Source organism: Chanodichthys erythropterus, chromosome 5, assembly GCF_024489055.1.
Source record: "Chanodichthys erythropterus isolate Z2021 chromosome 5, ASM2448905v1, whole genome shotgun sequence".
In the NCBI taxonomy this organism is placed as follows: Eukaryota; Metazoa; Chordata; class Actinopteri; order Cypriniformes; family Xenocyprididae; genus Chanodichthys; species Chanodichthys erythropterus.
The window spans coordinates 26,465,142-26,484,007 of record NC_090225.1 but is presented as its reverse complement, the minus strand read 5'-3'; the positions used below and the strand labels follow the sequence as shown (position 1 = coordinate 26,484,007).

Below are 18,866 nucleotides of genomic sequence, written 5' to 3'. Positions count from 1 at the left end.
AATGTAATCCATAACACTTTTTGTATCCCAATTACGTAATAATGTTATTCCATCAGGATTCTCAAGCTTAACAAGCAATCTCTTGCTATGTACACCAGATGTTAGGAGAGCTAGTGAGATGGGAGATGTATTAAAGCCCATTACACAAAATGTAATTTCTGACAACATAATCCTTACCATTGTTCAGTTTGGTACCTTGGAGACAACCTGTGACTAAGAATGAGGATTAATTTACAAAAGTGGCCTATCAGTGGGACGCAGGCTGGCGGACACAGGGGAATCTTGTTGGGGTTATCAATTTCTGTGACCTCACAACAACCCATGGGAGATCAATTCTTTCAGCCATATTAGTTAGCAGAGAACGCACAGGCAATTACTTCACACACTGTCCTGTCCTACACCAGCACTCATTTTGTAGCAGGATTTGGTGTATGTTGGTAGAATTGTCACGCTGCCTGTGTTGGTGTGGATGCGGGAGAAAGAGCACTTGTCTAAGCGATGAACCAGAGGTGGTCAATTTAAGGGGTATTAGCCGCTAAACCCTGCATGCTGAGATCTTGCTGCCCTCTCCCAGATTGTGTGCATCAAAGTAGATGTGTGTTCGGGTATGTGTAGAAGGAATCGGATGACATGGAAAGTGTATTTGAAAACAGAGAGAGAGAGAGAGAGACTCAGCACATTTGGGGTTAGAGAGTAGGATCTGTCATTTCATAGGCCCGTGGTTGTGCTTAGTAGGAAGCTCACCATTGGGTGTCTCCATGGCAACCCCTGGTGATGTTACCTCCTGACCTGCTGATTTTTAGAGGCAATTTCCCTAGCTGTGATTCTATTTATCAGACTAGTCAAAGCACAGGACCGATATAGCTTACTCCCAACAAACAATATTCGTGCGAGATTATTGTAGCATTCCACTCTAGCATGAAAGCATTTAGATTTAATTCAATTAGTATGCAAGTCCATATCATTTCGCTATATCTCAGAGCAAAAAATTAGCTGATTATTGGACTCAGGGGTGAACATGTGGAAATGTGACACCAAACAAACGGCTAACAGATGGATATAAACAAGAGATCAACCGAAAATGACAGCTTCCTCAAGCCCTGCTCTCATAGACTTGTTAACACACATGTATGTGTCCATTATTGATGAAGACTCAGAGAATCCGCGGGCTGAAGATTAAATAAAAAATGCTAAAGGCCATGTGGGGTGCTGATCACTCATGAATTATTGGCGCTAACATAACGTGAGGGACCGCTGCAAATCTGGGTCCACATATTAACAATCAACCCACGTGCTTGTGCGTTGTTTAGTCAACATGCACTGAGAGTGTCTGAAAACTATTCCTCAAATCTGGACGATAGGCAATAGATGTACACTTAGTCACACCCTTATGGACACTCTTATGCACACATGAGCAGAGACGCATGCGCGCCCGTGGACACGCATGAGCACACAGAGACAGCCTAAGACACACAGAGAGCGAACGCGGTATCGAGGAGGGGATGTGGATAGACTCTGGGATCTATTTTTGGAGGCAGATGTCAGAGCTTTGATAGGGATTATGTACAACCACATAATGATGTGGAGGTACAGTCAAATGCAAAACTTCGATGGCAGAGTAAGAAAAAGGAAAGATGCAGAGAAAGAAAAGTTTTAGCCTTTGACGATAAGAGGAAGCATTCTCAGAACACTCCATAAAGATCAGTGATGTAAAATCAATGGGCGGGTCATCGGGTTTCAAATGTTGCCCGTTCTTCCCTTCCTGACGGAATTTAATAATCCCTTTAAAGATGCTGTTTAAACCTTAGGGATGGATTGTTTTGTCAATAAGGCGGCTTTTATGAAAGTCTTAAAAGCATGGAGTGAAGTGTGGCGGGGCTACTTTAGAGAAACAGCGTCCACACACCCTGGATCAGGTTTCTCCGCCTGAGAGAAAAAAGGAGCGAGAGAGAGAACTGGATGACTGGCATGCTTCACTTCTTTGACAGCCAAGCCCGCCCATGTCAAGAGAAGTTGAAACTTGTTCAAGAAAAGCTCTGGATGATTGCTCTATGTGCATTTCGTGTGTAGTATCTGGCAGCGTTCTTATAGCTTAGGGGAAAATGTGACCCCTGACCCAGTAGGTTTCTTGGAGAGGTGATGTTTTTATCTATACCAAAGCAAAATCACAAAAAAAAGTGAAATATATTTGGTATCTCGGCTGTTTCTCCTAGATTACAATGAGATTTAAATTTAAAGCAAACTTGTTTGAGAACAAACATTGTAGTAAAGTACAGTAGATCTCCACATCTGTGCTTTGATTCATCCAAATAAAAGTCAGTTATGAGCCTAAATATTTCTCATCCAGTCTAAATCATCTAAGATGGTGGTTCTCACCTGGTTTGGATATTAAGGGTCATTAAGCCGCAACCCAATTTTTTTTGAGGAATTTGACTATATACATATGCCGCATTTGCACATGCAATTGAAGAGTGTGCCAAGAGCTCAGTAGCTATAATGGCTGATAGGACAGGAAAGTTTACTTTTCTGAAGTGAGAGATTTTTATTTCATAACAAGTTACGGAAATAGCATTAGAATAATGATACTGACATAGTTTGACATCTAACCGCACATACTGATTCAGGACAACCCGTTTTTCTCAGGCACTCTTTACTTAAACTGCATCTAACAGAAGAATCAATAACTTTTACGCACGTCTTTTGGAATAAAAGTCTTGCATGAGAAAAACATAATTTGCGTTTGTTGTTGTTTCTTTTACTGCATTATCAAAACAGTCTTGCAACCTACATTTGGCTCTCAACCCACCAGTTGAGAAAAACTGATCTAACCTATACTTCCACATTAACTCTTTAGCCTCCTTCTATGTCAACAATTTACTTCATTTACAAAGGGAATTTTTGGAGAAAGATCTGAGACAATGTACATACTTGCATGAAACTGAACTGAATTAAACCTCTCTATAAAAGAGAAACCTTTGTAAAAAAATTAATCTGGGTTTTCCACAATGCCCATAGGTGAAAGAAAAAAAAAAAAAAAGTCACAAAGTAGGTCTTAATATATCAGTTGTTTCTATTTTTATGTCTTCCAAGGAATTTCAAAGACAAATTGATACTTATAAAAAATAACTAGTTACATAAGTTACATAACTATCCACACCATTAATTCTGCTGAGCAATCAAAGAGCAACATCTGAGCAATAAAATGTTTCTCTGAGTTCCAGCTTTAGACTGTTTGCTATATCTATAATTCTGGATGTAGTTCAATTATTTGCCTTAGCTGAGCATGCATGTTTTTCTGTGAGTGTCACTGTTCATGCATGCATATGTATGCATATGTTTGTGTGTGTGTGTGTGTGTGTGCATGCAACAGTGGCCCAAAGGACGTGAGTAGGTCTGGGTGAGATGAGCCATAGCCCATGTCCCGGAGCGGCCTTCACACAGCCTTCCTGTCAAGGTGCTTTAGCGTGAATATCCGTGGCCTTTCAACAAAATACCAACACACCCTGGGGTCAAACTGCCAAACAAAAGACATATTTACACCAGCGAGACACAGGCATGTGGCCCAACCTACACCCTTAAAACCCCCTTGCTACATCAGGCAAAGATGGAGACATAGTGGAGAGCTCAGCTCCATGAAGCTGGATGGATATAGGGATTGTTTGCCTTTCTGCACAGTTGGGCTCAGTCTGTTCTCAAGTGTTTGCTAACAATTCTGCCATACTGGAATTTCAGCACTTGCTCAGACCTGATCTCTGTGTTGTGTCAACAGCAGACAAGTTGGAGTGGTTCTTTCTCTGTGTGTGTGTGTGTGTGTGTGTGTGTGTGTGTGTGCGTGCATGTGTGTGCGTTTAGTCATGTGAAGTCTTTAGTAATGTGCGTTGGACTGGGTGTGCATATGTGTGTGCGTGTAAATGAGACCAGCGCAGTTAAAATAGTTTCTTTGTCTCGGAGAGAATGTGTCTCTATATGTGGAAATATATGTGCATGGATGGCTCTTTGGCAGTAAGTTGTCGTAGGATATGTGCGTGTGTGTGTGTATGCATGCATTCGTACAGAGTCTGTGAACCATACAAGGGTGCACCCCCCTCTTTCTCTCCTCTGTCTTACATCACAACAGGCCCCAGGCACTGCCTACATTTTTCTTCTTTTCTCTACTTTTTTATCCTTTTTTTTCTGGGGGAATGTGAACATGACAGACGGAGGGTGGATCGGCACTAGAGCATATTGGTTATGTTTATAAATCTAGGAACAGATTGGACCGCTGATTAGCGAGCCGACCACTGATTAGCTAATGAGCTTTTAGCATTACAGTGATTGCAAGGTCATGCTGAACTTCACCCCTCCAACAACAACCACAAAAATAAGCACACTAGAGCGAGTAACGGCTCATATATTTATTCTATATGTGTAATATATAAGTATAATGAATACAAAGTAAAAATATTGTTCTAGCCATAATGTTTTCTTTGAAATGTGAAGTGTGTAATTTCTGCACAATTAGCTTCACCAAATGAAATTGCAAAAACAGGTTCCATGAAAACTCCCGTCTCTTATTGGTCGGCAAAGAGATACATTTGGTCATTATGCCACTTGCTTTCTATTTTTAACATTTAACATATTCTTTGCAACACCTTATATTACCTATTAAATATAATGGTACATAAATCAAACAGTACCATGGTACTATATATATCAGAATACTAGGGCTGAGACAATACATCGATTCAATACAATGATTCTGGATCGATTCTGATATTTTCTCTCTTGAAGCGATTCTGAGCTTAGTTTTAACAGCAGATGGCGCTCTAGGCTAGTTTTTAAACGCACACTCAAATGCTCATGAAGAAGACTGTTGGACAGCGATCATGCATTCTACTGAGTCATGTAGCTGGTTAAATACACTTGCACCTCGGCTCAGAATGCTTTTATGACGCGAGATTAATGTAAACACAGACCACTGCGAACACCCTTGTAATTTGCTTCAACCTTTTCGATCTTTATGAATGATTATTTTAGGTTTAAGTGGTTTGTGTAAAGGAACTGCAAGCAGGCAGAGTATGGGTGTTTCTAAAGAACCTAGTGCCATCTGTTGTTAAAATCTAAGCTCAAAATCGCTTCGAGAGAGAATCGCGATACATCAGAAAATATCAGAATCGCTCCAGATTCTTTGGATTGCGAATCGAGAATCTATATATTGTCCCTGCCCTACAGAATACTTGATCTGATATTAGCATGATGCTGCCACAGTACTTTTTGTCTTTGATGGTCTCGGCTGGTTATTCAAATGAACATACCATCAGTTATTAAAGTAAAAATAGTTTTTTACTCAGCTGTTTAGTGCATGGTTAGTAAGGCCAGTCAGATCTTATGTGTAAGGTCTTATATGTGTGTCAATAGAACTGGCAGTGCCAGCATGAGCTCTACAGCACCCGGCAGAGACCACCGCAGTGACAGCTAGGCGGAGGACCTATTAAACCTGCCCCGTGATGTCATTTCCTCTCTAATGTGCCATGTGCTGCCACACACACGGCTGCTGTTGCCGTCCCAACACTGTGCGGTTGTTTGTTTGCATGTTTGCCCAGACAGAGGGGCAGTACCCTCTGGCCCAAGCGCTTGCCTGCGGCATCAGTCTGCATGAAGAGCCCTCAGAGATAGACGACAACATGGAATGGAGAGCGTTCCAATGTTGTGTTTGTGAAGTGGGCATGTGATGGTGCCCTCCCTCACTGATGTATTTATTGCTCTCTTTCTCTTGCTCTCTCTGGACTGGGTGGAGAATCAGAGGAGAGCAGGCAGGCCGCGTTCATGCCAAGAATGACCTCATAGTCCCCGACTCCAGAGGAGTGGGGAACCGTCTCTGAAGCATATCCAGCACCTCGCAGTAGTTGCGCTCCGCTTTGTTTTTCAGTGGTCGCTTGAATGCCACAACAGAGGTTGATCACAGCAATGGTTCTCCTCTTGCCTCAAGCTGGAAGTTTTTGGTCTGAAGTCTTCATGCATGTTCCTGGCTGAATTGTTCTCTCGAGCAAGTCGTAGCGAGCACTGCTGCGCCCCTCTCTTTTTCTCACAGACCGACTATGTGTTTATAAAGTGTGTTCCTCAGCCCCCAGGCGGCGGCCCCACTCTTTAAAAGCAGCTTTAGAGGGGACTTCACAGCTCTGTTAATGGAAAGGTTTCGACTTTGTTTGGTGAGAGGAGCTTGTGGGGGTGCACCGGGGGTGAGTTTGCTGAAGTAATAGCCAGCCTCTGTTGGAGGGGGGCTGATGCAGCAGAGATTAGACCAGCCTCTACTTGAGACTTCCCCAAAAGCCCTCTTTACATCTCCTCTGTTTTCTTTGGGCAGGCTGTTTTGCTCTGCTATAGTGGGCCAGGTAATCCCGGTAATGTCTGTGGAAATTAGAAGCAATGAATTGCTGGCCATGTACACACTGCAAAGTTTTGGGAGTGATGACTACATTTAAATGTGAGAGTGAATCCCCCAAAATATTGTTCTGTATGTGTACGCAATACCAGAGTCATTCTAGAAATTCCAGTGGTTGACATGATGATAACTATGGCAAATCTCACAGTTGTATGCAAGAAACCTGGAAGCCAACAGGTTTGGTATTAGCTGGTGTAAGCAGCTACAGCAAAATTTGCGAATAAGTCCAGACACACACCTATGTTTCTGTGATTTTTCTAGCACTACAACTCAAATGAGCTGTCAGTGCCTAAAAGAGAATGATGTCACTGCATTAACAAGTAGTTCACTTAAAGGGTTAGTTCACCCAAAAATGATAATTTCTGTCATTAATTACTCACCCTCATGTCATTCCAAACCCGCAAGACTTTCGTTCATCTTCAGAACACAAATTAAGATATTTTTGATTTTTTTTATCTCCCATAGAAAGCAATGAAATTACCACATAAGGTCCAGAGAAGAAGTAAGACATCATTAAAATAGTCAACGTGACAATTCAGTTGTTCAACCTTAATGTTTTTAAGTGATGAGAATACTTTTTGTGTGCAAAAACAAAACACAGTTGACGCAGTGAACGCAGTGCAGGCTTCCGTGTTTATGTCCGAACAACGGCTCAGTATTGGCCAACGCTGTTCACGTGACCACACAACAACGCATGCGTGTGATCCTGACACAGGAGCCGGCCAATACAGAGTCTGTGTTCTGATGTAGAACACAGAAGCCTGCACTGTGTTCACTGCATAGGAGACAGACAGGGAAGATGAAAAACTGTTGAATAAAGTCATTATTTTTGCGCACAAAAAGTATTCTCGTTGATTAACAAAGGTCTTACGGGTTTGGAACGAGATGAGGGTGAGTACTTAATGACAGACATTTCATTTTTGGTTGAACTAACCCTTTAAGCACTCTGAAGAAAGCGTGGCATCTATCTTTAGCAGTAAAATGTACAGACCCAGCAGAGTGGTTTCTTCTTATGGGATTCCACCAACCAGGGCAGTCTAAGAAGCAGCGGAGGGGCTGAGGGGGAGACCTGTGTTATTAAGAACATGAAGAGAAGTGAGAAAGGCAGGAACATGCAGTGCGAGGGGAGGAAGAGGGGTGTGATATGGCTGAATGGAATTGTCTGAGGTGAGATGCAAAGGGGTGTTGGAAGTTGGTCCTTTATGTATGCCTCGTTTCCCCTAGCCTGTCTCCAGCAATAGAGCAGGTTAACACCACTCCTCCAGGCCTGGCTTTCTGTGCACTGATTAAAAGGAGTGTGTAAATGTATGTATGTGTGTGAGCGAGAGTGGGTGGATCGGGGAGGGGGGAGGAAGAGTGTAAATGGAATTTGTGCAGCAAACAGCTGGACTAGTTTATTTAAACACAGGCAGGCCATAGCGACTGACCCCAGAATGACTCGGAGAGAGGAGGAGCCGAGGTGGACTTTTATGACTTTTAGGTTGAGATGAGATGCTCGTATTTATGAAATTTGCCTTGAGGCATGCCAACATGTGAATTACTAATTACTTAAGTAAATGGATCTCTGGAGCAGACACTGATAATAAAGTTGGTTTCACCAGAGGGGTCTTATTGCGTGATTAGCTAGTTAAATTATAGCAGCTACTTCAAAAATGGAGTTTGCCAATGATCAAGTTACACATTATGTGAAATCGCTACTCAGTTGAGCTATCATTTTGAAAAAGTAGTTCATTACATTACAAGCTAACAACTACAAACTACAACTACACTGTTAAAGGAGCAATATAATTTATAGAACTATTTGATGATTTAATTTATAATTATAGTTTAATTAATATCATTTAAATCTGGCACCAAAGCTATGAGTGATTTTGAATGAATAAACATCTCAATTAGGGTGGCAGCATTAAACTTGAACAGATACATTTATAGCTACAAAACTAGAAAGCTCACTAATTTAAAGTTGACTTTTTTCATTTAATATTTTTCTTTATATTTAAATACTTAAAAAAGAGACCTACATTTTCAAGCAGGGTCTCAAAGTTTAGTTCTAGTTTGAACAAATCAATGAACATTACATTATGTATGAATACATTTTATAAGTTTGATGTGTGTGCCAAATACAGTGCAACATTAAAAACAGCAATGGAGTGTTATGTCACAAAGTAACTTGTAACTGGAAAAGCTACATTGTTTTAAAAACAGCTGAGCTTCTGTCACACTACTAAAATGTGTTTTTTAGCTATTTATAGCTTGTTACTCCCAAAAACGGAGTTTACACAATGGCTAAATTGATAATGCGCTCTTACTTCATTTAAACTGACAATTATACTAAAACCATAACATCTTTTATTTATTTTCTTTTAATGCATATTTTTACTGGAGATTCCTGTAGAGCCACAGATGCAGATCCAAATCATCAGATCATTCTATTCCATCGGTATTACTGATATGCCTGTTTGTGGGTTTTTAATATACATGTAAATGTAGCTGAGTGTGTTGAAATGTGATTTCATGAGTGAATTTGGTCCTCCGTAGTCATGCATGCGCCCCCTCAAACAGTTTACATCTGAGAGAAAGGGAACGAGCAGACGAAGGGGGCATTTCTGAGAAAAATGACACACTTCATATGCATTTAGATAGACATACTGAAATATAACCTTTTGTATCTTCAATCCGGATCTTTCCAGCAACACTTATTAAATTATTCCCTAATTGGTCACGCAACAAAGGCAGCTGATGAAAAAGACAATTTCTTGCTTTTAATTGGCCATTTCACGTGGCGTTCGTGCTACACCTGTGCGTTTGTAATGAGAGTGGGATATTAGCGGAGGCCCTGGCAGACCCGACAGAGATCAGATCGACTGTCAGTGAAGTCGGGAATGAGCAATAGTGCTCCAACACATTAAGAAACACACACACACACACACACACACACACACACACACACACACACACACACACACACACACACACAAACAGAATGAGAAGAACCAAACTGCCCTCTATCAAGGTTCATTTGGCTCATAAACACTCTTATTTCAATCTTTTTTTCTCATCCTTTTAGTGAAGCCCTGTATTTTTAACCCTCTTTTTAGCCTTCTTTGGAGGTGCCACTAGTGGCGTTTTGCTTTAAAATAGCCCCCCATTGTCCCGAGCTAGACTGAATAGTTGGCTTCATTGTGTGCCTATGGGAAGTAGAAACTGAACAGGCCATAAACGCAGTCCTATAGCGTGGAGAGGTCGCGCAAAGGTGAACTTTTACTCCTAATGGAGGCTCCAGCTTTAGCCTGGCCCGTATGGCTCTCTGCTCCTTTTGATTGCCTTCTTAACCGTCAGCGCCAGGGCGTCCGCCTGGCTCACAGAACAGAGCATGACCATTCTTTCTCTTTTTCCTCACACTCCTACACCCCCTCCCTCACCCCCACCACCTCTCCATCCCCCTGCCTGGTATTGTGTAGCACTTGTCCTTTGTTCCAGCTTTTGGCGCATCTGGCCTTAGATATAAGGAGGAACGAGAGAGGAAGCTTAAGATACCTTTAAAAAAAAAGAAAGAAAGAAGGAAAGAAAGAAAGAACAGCCATTTCCACAATTCGAAAAAAGCGAGCGGAAAAAAAGGCGAGCAAGCGAGGGAGGAAAATCCAAACGGCAGAGGTCAGCAGATAGACAACAGTGCCCCCCCCACACCCCCCCCCCTTTGACCCCAGCCTGAGATGAAGGCAGTAAAAGGAATGCCTAGTCTGAGACTCCCCCTGCTCTCCAGCCCACTGCTGGTGATAAAACTCCAGACATTCTCTCATTTGATGGTGCACTGCCATGTCAGTACATTCCTCCCCGATATTTTTTTTTAAGGTGATGGCGTAGAGTGATATTGGTGATAAATATTTGAAAGTTGTGTTGTGAATAAAAAAAAACAAGCTTTATGACATGAGAGGCCATTCCCTACACTAATATTACCATGGGTAAACATGAAGGTACCCAAAAGTCACCTTAACCGTGCTAAATTTAAATAGAACAGCCTTGAGTGTATCACAAATTGTTGAGTAGTTACATTTATTAATAATAATTATACTTTGAATAAAAATAATATTCAGAGTAATATAGTTCATTATTCAAACTGTAGGCGGTTTCTGGGTTAAAATGCGTCTCACACAATCAAAATTTAGAGTTGGAATGATCCATTTTATAATTAAGAAGCAAGAAGCTTAGCAGATGCCTATGTGAACATTTCTTTGTCCGTTAGTTCTGCTCTCTTTCTTTATTTCTCCCTTTCTCTCTTTCTCTCGCTCTCTCCCTCCACCCCAAGCTCTCCTCCCTTGCTTTTCTCAGCCTGAAAAGAGGAGTGGAGCTATTGTTTCCTTAAAAGTCTACTAATTCCCCCCTCAAAGGATGAAATGGAAGTGTCCAACTGTGGTAACAGCAGGAGGACATAAATCAAGTTGGAACCCCTGAGCTTAGTCTCCTGGAGGTGATCAGGGTCAGAGGGTCACTAGAGGGGATTTAGGCACAACAAGGCCAGAGCACTCCGATGTATGGTGAAAGGAGATTGTGGGTCAGAAGCTACAGGGGCCAGATATGTTTTCGTCGCAAATGTTATGCACAATATGCAGAAATGCAGAGTAGCCTTCTCTTGTGTCAGTGAGTTAAAAAAAAAAAGAAGTCCTCATTGAACTCCCAGTTTCGTTATTTTCCCTCTAGGGAGACGCAAGGAAAAAGAAAACATGGCTTGTACTTGTGTTCTTTGACAATGCAACACTTTTTCTGTTAGCAAACATTTCCTAAACACGTTAATTCCTGTGGTGCATATCAACTGTGTTACATCTGGCATCAGGGTTTGAATTTTGCTCAGTGGTTTAAAATAAAGTTGATAAAAAAGGAAAAGGAGTCTCTTGAACTGCAGATGGAGAAAAACACCACTTTCTTCAAAGTGCTTTTGTGCACTTCGCTTAGTAGGCAATATATATTAAGCCAGCGCAAGTTTGTACAAGTCATAAGCTTTGTGAACATTTCTGTGTTATGGAACAACTCTCTGACACTCCCACTGGAGTACTAGAGGATTAGAGAAAAAAAATCCCCCAATTACCCCTCTGATTAGTTATCTGGGCTGATCTGGACAGCAGCAGGCATGGACATGACTGTGTTTACAGAAAAATACAACAAAAACTCCAATCACTTTTCCATCATATGTAGCATCTTCTTGTTTTTTTTACAGGTTCATTAACGCAAGAAGAAGAATAGTGCAGCCCATGATCGACCAGTCCAACCGAGCAGGCAAGTCCCCCATAGTTTCTGTATTCAAGTCCCGCAGGCGAAAGCCCCCTGCAAGCCATGCACCCGGAGGCCCACCCGCCGGTAAATACTTAGCCCAGCCTGGATGTCAACAATGATTGACCACTAAAATCCATCCAATTAACCCAAAACACTAATCATGCTGACTTGGGCGCTATATAACCCAGTGACAAAGAGAAGCGAGCAAACACATACGATGGATTAAAGTATTGAAACAGTAACTACAACTGGATCCTCCATGTCCAACTCATTATCCTCCAAAAGTTAAGTGGAGAGCAGTTTAAGTTAAGAGGATATTACTCAGTATTTTTTTTAACTATATATTTTATTCTGTAGTGGCTGTGTTTGCCTCCTAGTTCAGTTGTTCCTGTTAGTGAACAGTACCCCTGGTGCATGGCTTGTTGTGGACTGCTGTAAAGTTTATTACCTGTAATAGGGTTCAGGGGGCAGGGTTGCATTAGGGACTCAGTAAAGTTCAAAGGCATTCATTGGGGTTGAGCTGTTGTTTTTGACCAAATAACCCCCAAGACACACACACACTTTCTTTCAATAGTGTGAACTCATGGTAAGTACATCTCAATTAGTTTGTGTGGGGAAAAAAAACAAAAAACAAACAAACAAACAAAAAAACGTTTGGTTTTTCTTTTATTTTGCATTGAACAGTTTCACTGCAGTGCTGTCTAAAAATGTTTTCTGTATCTATAGGATATAGGCTTAGTTTCGCTGATCCCAGTACTTAAGCTTCATTGGGCATGTTCTGTCAAGTGTTTTATCTCTCACAAAACCCAAAGAAACTGTGCGAAACACCTCAGTCTGCATGTGGGTTAACAGATGATGTTTCTCCTGTGACTGAAACTTAATTAAAAGCACTAATTGACCACTGTTCATTTCCCCCACATTCCCTCACCATACCCTCCTGCAGTAAGTCAAGGAGCTCCCTACAACCCAGATGGTCAACCCATGGGAGGCTTCGTGATGGACGGCCAGCAGCACATGGGAATCAGACCACCTGGTAAGACCTTGGCGTGTCGTCTTCTCCTCTGACATCTCCCACCTTCCCACAAGCCCCCCATCACTACCTCCTTCTCAGACTGACTCTGAGACTATTGGCTAGCACAGGTGTGGTCCAATGCATTATACCCCTTTGTCCCCTCATGTTTCCTTTCTGAGACTTTTGCTTTCTAATACCTATCATCACAGAATTTGCTCTCCTCTCTGAATCTAAGCCTGTTCCAACCTGTGCAACTGGTCACTGTCGCTAACTACTCATTCCCTCCCACCTCACCAGTTAAGCTGCTGGATTTGTCCAAAGCCAGGATTCCTACCCACCTTTAGCCTTTGAATGCATTATTTACTTGTTTGTTTACTTATATTGTCTTATTTGTACCATATGGTGTTCTTCTCTTTTCTTTTAATAAACGGGGATTGTGCTTTTGTTTCTTGACCTCCTATCTCTGAGCTGTTGTCTGTTTATTTTCTCATCTTTCGGCATCTTCTTCGATTGTTTTCTCTCCTTCTAGGGCCTATGAGTGGGATGGGCATGAATATGGGCATGGAGGGACAGTGGCACTACATGTAACCTTCTAGTTAACCAATCGCAAAGCAATGGGGGAAGTAAGTACACAAGCAGGGTCACCAAGCATCCACAATGTTTTCAGCAATTCATTTGATTTGCTTTTACGAAATGGGAGATAAATGTCTCTTTTCCTCCAGACAACATACTGCTTTTTCCTGCTTACCAATACTAATATTTCTTGTTCTTGTGGGTGAGAAGCTTCATTCAGGAGTTTGTGTGCTTGTGTGTGTGTGATCTTTGTTATTTTCTTACTTATGAACATTTTTGTCCACGTTACTAAACAGTGCATAGAGTCGTTTAAAAAGGGGAAATGAGTGTGGGCGAGAGAGAGAGGAGGAATAGCTGTGTGGGGAAAGAGGCGAATGAAGGGTGGGGGGATTGAGATTGGGGTTTTGGACGGAGAAAGGGAGGGGTGTGTTACCATAGCAACAGACTGATTGGCAAAATGTAAGCAGTCTGCAGCAGTGCAAGGAGAGAAAAGTGCATGTCCCCAAAGTGTCATAAATCTGTCTCCCTACAGTTGATGCATGAGTTACATTTATACACCAACCTGCGAGGCAACGCACAAAGAATCGCTCTCTCGCCCCACAGACAAATACATAGCCACACATTTGGAAATTATGTCAGTCTTGCCTGGAATGTTTTAGGTGGAGCTGCTTCTATCGACCCTGACTTGGTCCACTATTTTCTTGTCTGTCTTTCCTAATAGGATTACTAATGGCAAAGGCAGGGGAGATGAAGGAGTGCAAAATGGAGGTGTGCACAGCAGGGTACACAGCTTAGTCCAGCCTAATTGACTATATCCAAATTAAATATGCAATCACAAGCGGTGTGACAAATGGATTTGACTTATTCGGTATACAAAAATAGCGATCATTAATGCAGCCAAGCACAGAATGCCTCTGTTGTCAAAGATACTCTCTACTTCACTGTCTTTAACTGAGAGACATGGGCTGATAACACAAGCTCTGTGCTCTGAAACGTCACATCCCTGCTTTGTGTGCATATCTAAACACTGAGAGTGTTTCCCAGTGTCCAAATGGCTGCTTACAGCAGCTGCCGTAGTTCCCAGAAGACATGCGAGAAACCTGCTTTAAACAGCCTCAATTTGCTTGCCGAATTCTGTAATTGGGCCGCGTGTGGAATCTTAGATGAGATGGGTTGAGGGGAAAAAGAGAGCGAGCGAGAGGGGGAAATGAGGAAAAAAAAGGAGGCAGAGTGTGACAGAAATATGTCGCCATGGTGAAGAATGCCTGGTCTTTATGGCTTCATCACTGAAATTTCCTAGCTTGTCTAATTTAAATATTGTTACTATAGTTTCTAGGTCAATTAAATGTAAGTGATGTGTTTTATACTTCGTGACCAATTAAATTAATAGGTTATTACAAAAAACGTTATCTTATTTGATTAAGAGACCAAGGCTTCATTATATTTTATAAGCAATTTTCATTAGTTTAGGAATTCTCCTCAAGGCGAGATTAAGCAGTTATTTGCTGGGAAGTCCCAAGACCTGAAATTAAGGTGTTCCAAGCAGACACACTGCAACATTACTTAAAACCAAAGCCAATTAAACCTACTTAGCAAAGCGTTATGCTTTCTGCCCATGACGATTATAGAGCTTATAGCTCTCCGAAACAATACACCTGTCAGCGTGGATAAAGCCTGGCTACTCAAGCAGAAGAGGGCGAGCCTTTGATAAACGGGGGAATGACTGTTTTATGACCATTTCCCCCTGTACCATTCTTTGTGTTTCTTCAACAAAATTAGCCAAGGGTGGCCAAAATTTTTTCATTTTAATTTCAAGACAATAGTGAACGCAGAGAGCATTAATTATGGGCATATGGACAAAAATGTTGCCCTCCCCGTCCATACTTGAACGCAGCTGGTATGCTTTGGTGAGCTGGAAGCTCTGCTGGAGACTCCTTTGTCTGAAATTTCATTCCTCCCATTCATTAAGCAGAAGTTTGTTAACCTTTTGCAGGGTCAAGGTACCCATTTTTCTGCTCTGAACTTTTACTTTTAGGGGGGAAAGGGTCTTCGGGGATTTGGCTCCTGTATTGTCTATGTCAAACATCCCCTGTTGATTCGGTCCCATGGCACCTCTCAAAATAGACAGGCAAAGAACTCAATGTATTGATTGACTTATTAAGTGAAAAACCACATTTGCAACGTGTGCCCTTTTCACGTCCGAGCATTGCTTTCCTGATAGAGTGGATGTTTTCCTTCCTCACTAAACAACGTGTTCAAGGATTGAAATCAAATACAGCTGATGACCCCTCAAAAGCTTGGGTCAGGCCTTTAGTAGTAAATAATTGCAGGGGCATACAGATTACTACTAGTGCAAAACACCAACCATTATATATGTCATTCTAAAGCTGAAACCTAAAGACCTGTAATCAGAGCAATAACAAAAGGGCTGTTTTAACTTGAGGTTGATTTGTTGCTTTGTATTACCGCTGTCACAGGGTTAGTAGCCTTTTTGCTCGTGGCACGTGCACGCACCCAGGTGAGGCCTCTCAAGTGACGGCCTTTGTAAATTTTCACCTTTCGTCTCTAATTTAAGCACAATGGTGCCGTTTCTCTGAGGGGCTCTCAGAGTGAGCCATAGACCTTTGCTCATTGTGTTTAAAGTGAGATAAGTGAGGGAAGAACGTAGAATAAAGGCATGGCTTATTTTACCTCATTTGTCATTGTTGTGGCTTCCTCTGGCATAAAGACTTGGCTCGTGCTTAGGACAACTGGCAGTTCATTTCCACCTATGTGCCATTAAGTATTAGACTTTACATTTGTATTATTTAAAAAAAAATGTTAAGAGACAGTAGAATTGTTGATGATTGTCCTTTTATAATATAATCACTGTAATCCAGTAGGGAGCCGATTATATAGATTTCCTCATAGCGTTGTTCACTGAGATTAATATAAAATTAGCAAATTAAGCCTAACAGCTACATATCGACTTTCTGGTTGACCTTATGCGAAGGACAACCTTCCAGTTGACTAGTCGGGTATGACCATGACAGATTCCAGACCTGATGGATACGGCACTGAGTACAGATCCCTGGTGCAGGCAGCAGCAAAGTGCTGTGTTCAGGCCAGTGAGTTAGTCCCTAGAGAGCCACCCTCTCCCAATACACAGATTCCTCTTCTAGTCTCTTCCCATTCATTACAGAGGACAGTCCTCTCGAAGGCTTCTCTTGCAACCACATGACTCGTATGCTTTCTGGTGCTGTGATTGCAGAGTCGAATCTTCCTTGTGAAGGAAACCATTGGCTTGATGACCTCCCAAACATAATATAGATAATGTTATGTCTGACTGTTACAAATGCATCATCAATAATCGCTGTAATCTTTTGCTTCCCCCCCCAGGACTACAAGGCATGCCAGGGGATTACCTGTCACACAGTGGCCCGGTGGGTATGGCTATGGGGCAACCAGGCTACAGTGCCTCCCAAATGCCCCACCACCCTGCTCAGTTGCGGCACGGCCCTTCCATGCGTTCCTACATCCCTGGACACCCCCACCACCCAGCGATGTTAATGCACGGAGGACCGCCACACCCTGCCATGCCCATGTCAGCCTCTAGCCCCCCTATGTTCAATCCAGGAGACCCTAACATGGGAGGACAATTCATGGACATCCATGCCCAGTAATTTACTAAAACGGATTCTTTAAATGACTGCGATGGACAGATGAGGAGCTGCGATTGGTTTTTCTGGGGCTTGCGAAGCACCGATTACATACTGACTTGTTACAGAGACTGAGGAGCTTGCATCTTGGCTATAAATTCGGACCAAGAAAGAAGCAGATTTCTGTATACTATGGGACACTTTAAAAGGAGGTGCCCTTTGCTTAGACACAAAAAGAAAGAAAGAGAGAGAAAGAAAGATTGAATTTATTACTATATCAGCCTCTAAAGGGGAGGGATGAGGACATACTGTATACTGTTGTAAAATTGCATTGGACTTTCATAAGAACTGGGAAAAAAGTATTGTAAATGCTATCGTATTGTTCTGCATATTATGCTGTTTCTAATAGATTTTTTTTAAAAAAGGATGTGAACTTTTTTTCTTTCCACACTATGTGTGTGCCATCTCCATAGACTTTTGGCCTCCTCCATAAATCACTTTGCGTTTAAACAAGAAAAAAATATATGTGAATAAATCAATAATTCATTGAATACATGTTTGCCAGGCCATTTTTTTTTTTTTTTTTTTTTTTTTTTGTCTTGTGGGAGGGCGGATTTTCCAAGACCCATCATGGCCTTAGGAAGAAACTGAGTGATATCTACCTGTCTGAGCCACATCCTCCTGCCTTTCTGGAGGTCTCCATTTTGCATTCCCAATTTGTACATCATAACTGAACTAGCCCAACATCACCATTGGAACCAATGAAAATTATTTTCACTTACCTTTACTGGATGTGTGAGAAGCTGAATGTGAAGAACAAGCAAGCGTAAATGATTTTGTGTGTGTGTGTGTGTGTGTGTGTGTGTGTGTGTGTGTGTGTGTGTGTGTGTGTGTGTGTGTGTGTGTGTGTGTGTGTGTGTAAAGCCAACCCATCAAACTTTCAGAGTTTAAGTTATAAATGGGATTTGGGATTCATATATGCTTTTGATTAAGCAAACCTGTTTTTTGGGATACTGATTTAACGTGTTGCTATCACTTGTTTGAATTTTGAAGAGTTTATGTATACATTGTAAATGAATAAATTTTGTGTAAAAAGAGGGGAACATGAGCTACTTTCATATATTTGTGGACTCCTGGCCTGGTTTGATTTGAGATAGGACTTGATGCTTTATGCTTACCGGATATAACCTTCAGGTTTTGTATGGCTGTCATTCACAAATACTACAAATCCTTTAAATATTTTGTGCAATTTGATGTCCTTATTTGTTTTCAGCTACCAAATAAGAGTGTAATACTCTCTGTTTCATTCAACATTAGATAACCCCCATTAGACAACTTTTACTTTTTTTTTTTTTTAAATACTGATGTTCAAAATGGTTCTATTATTCATTAGCCAATGTTCATTTTAATTTGATTGGCAGTTTTTTTTTCCTTGTTCATTTTGATAACCACATTACATGCTTTTCCCACCCTTAGTAATGAATCCAAAATTAAACTTCCTGATCTAATTCCCCAAACTATTACACTGAAGTGTTCAAATTTGTGATATGATCAGACATAAACCTAGAGCTTATGTTGGTGCTTGAATCAAACTTTATGGGTCTATAAGCCACCTATATTTTCAGCCAGGGATCATAATTTGAGACTTTTATAGGCTAGGCCTACAGGTTTATCCCATCTAAAATCTTTGGGTCACACCTTTCATTGCAGTGTCCACAGAGAAATTAAGTTCTGAGTAACACAAATGAACAGGAAGTTATTATTTTATGAGTGGCATGTAATTGCAAATTTTGTTGTAATTAATTAGAATAACACAAGTTACAAGAACACTGATAATTTACAGAACATGATCTGAACTTGAGGCGCTAATGCACAAGGTGAGTCCCACTTTTTTAAGACGTTATCATCCGTCGTCAAGCAGAATGAAATTGAGGACGTTTGTCATATTCAACTT

The 18,866-nt window shown here is 41.4% G+C and overlaps 1 protein-coding gene across 2 annotated transcripts in view; it reads left to right on the top strand.

The window, feature by feature from the left end:
- Positions 1-17,825, top strand: part of meis1b (Meis homeobox 1 b) — a 66,284-nt gene extending 48,459 nt beyond the window's left edge. The window contains exons 10-13 of one of the 2 annotated variants that reach the window (XM_067386739.1): positions 11,634-11,692; positions 12,633-12,722; positions 13,231-13,324; positions 16,653-16,793. In XM_067386739.1, the coding sequence (XP_067242840.1) occupies positions 11,634-11,692; positions 12,633-12,722; positions 13,231-13,289 (208 nt within the window). In that variant the 3' untranslated portion in view covers positions 13,290-13,324; positions 16,653-16,793. Of the gene's footprint in view, positions 1-11,633; positions 11,693-12,632; positions 12,723-13,230; positions 13,325-16,652 lie in introns of both variants that reach the window. The other variant, XM_067386738.1, reaches the window with a different exon arrangement.
- Positions 17,826-18,866: the final 1,041 nt, after the last annotated feature.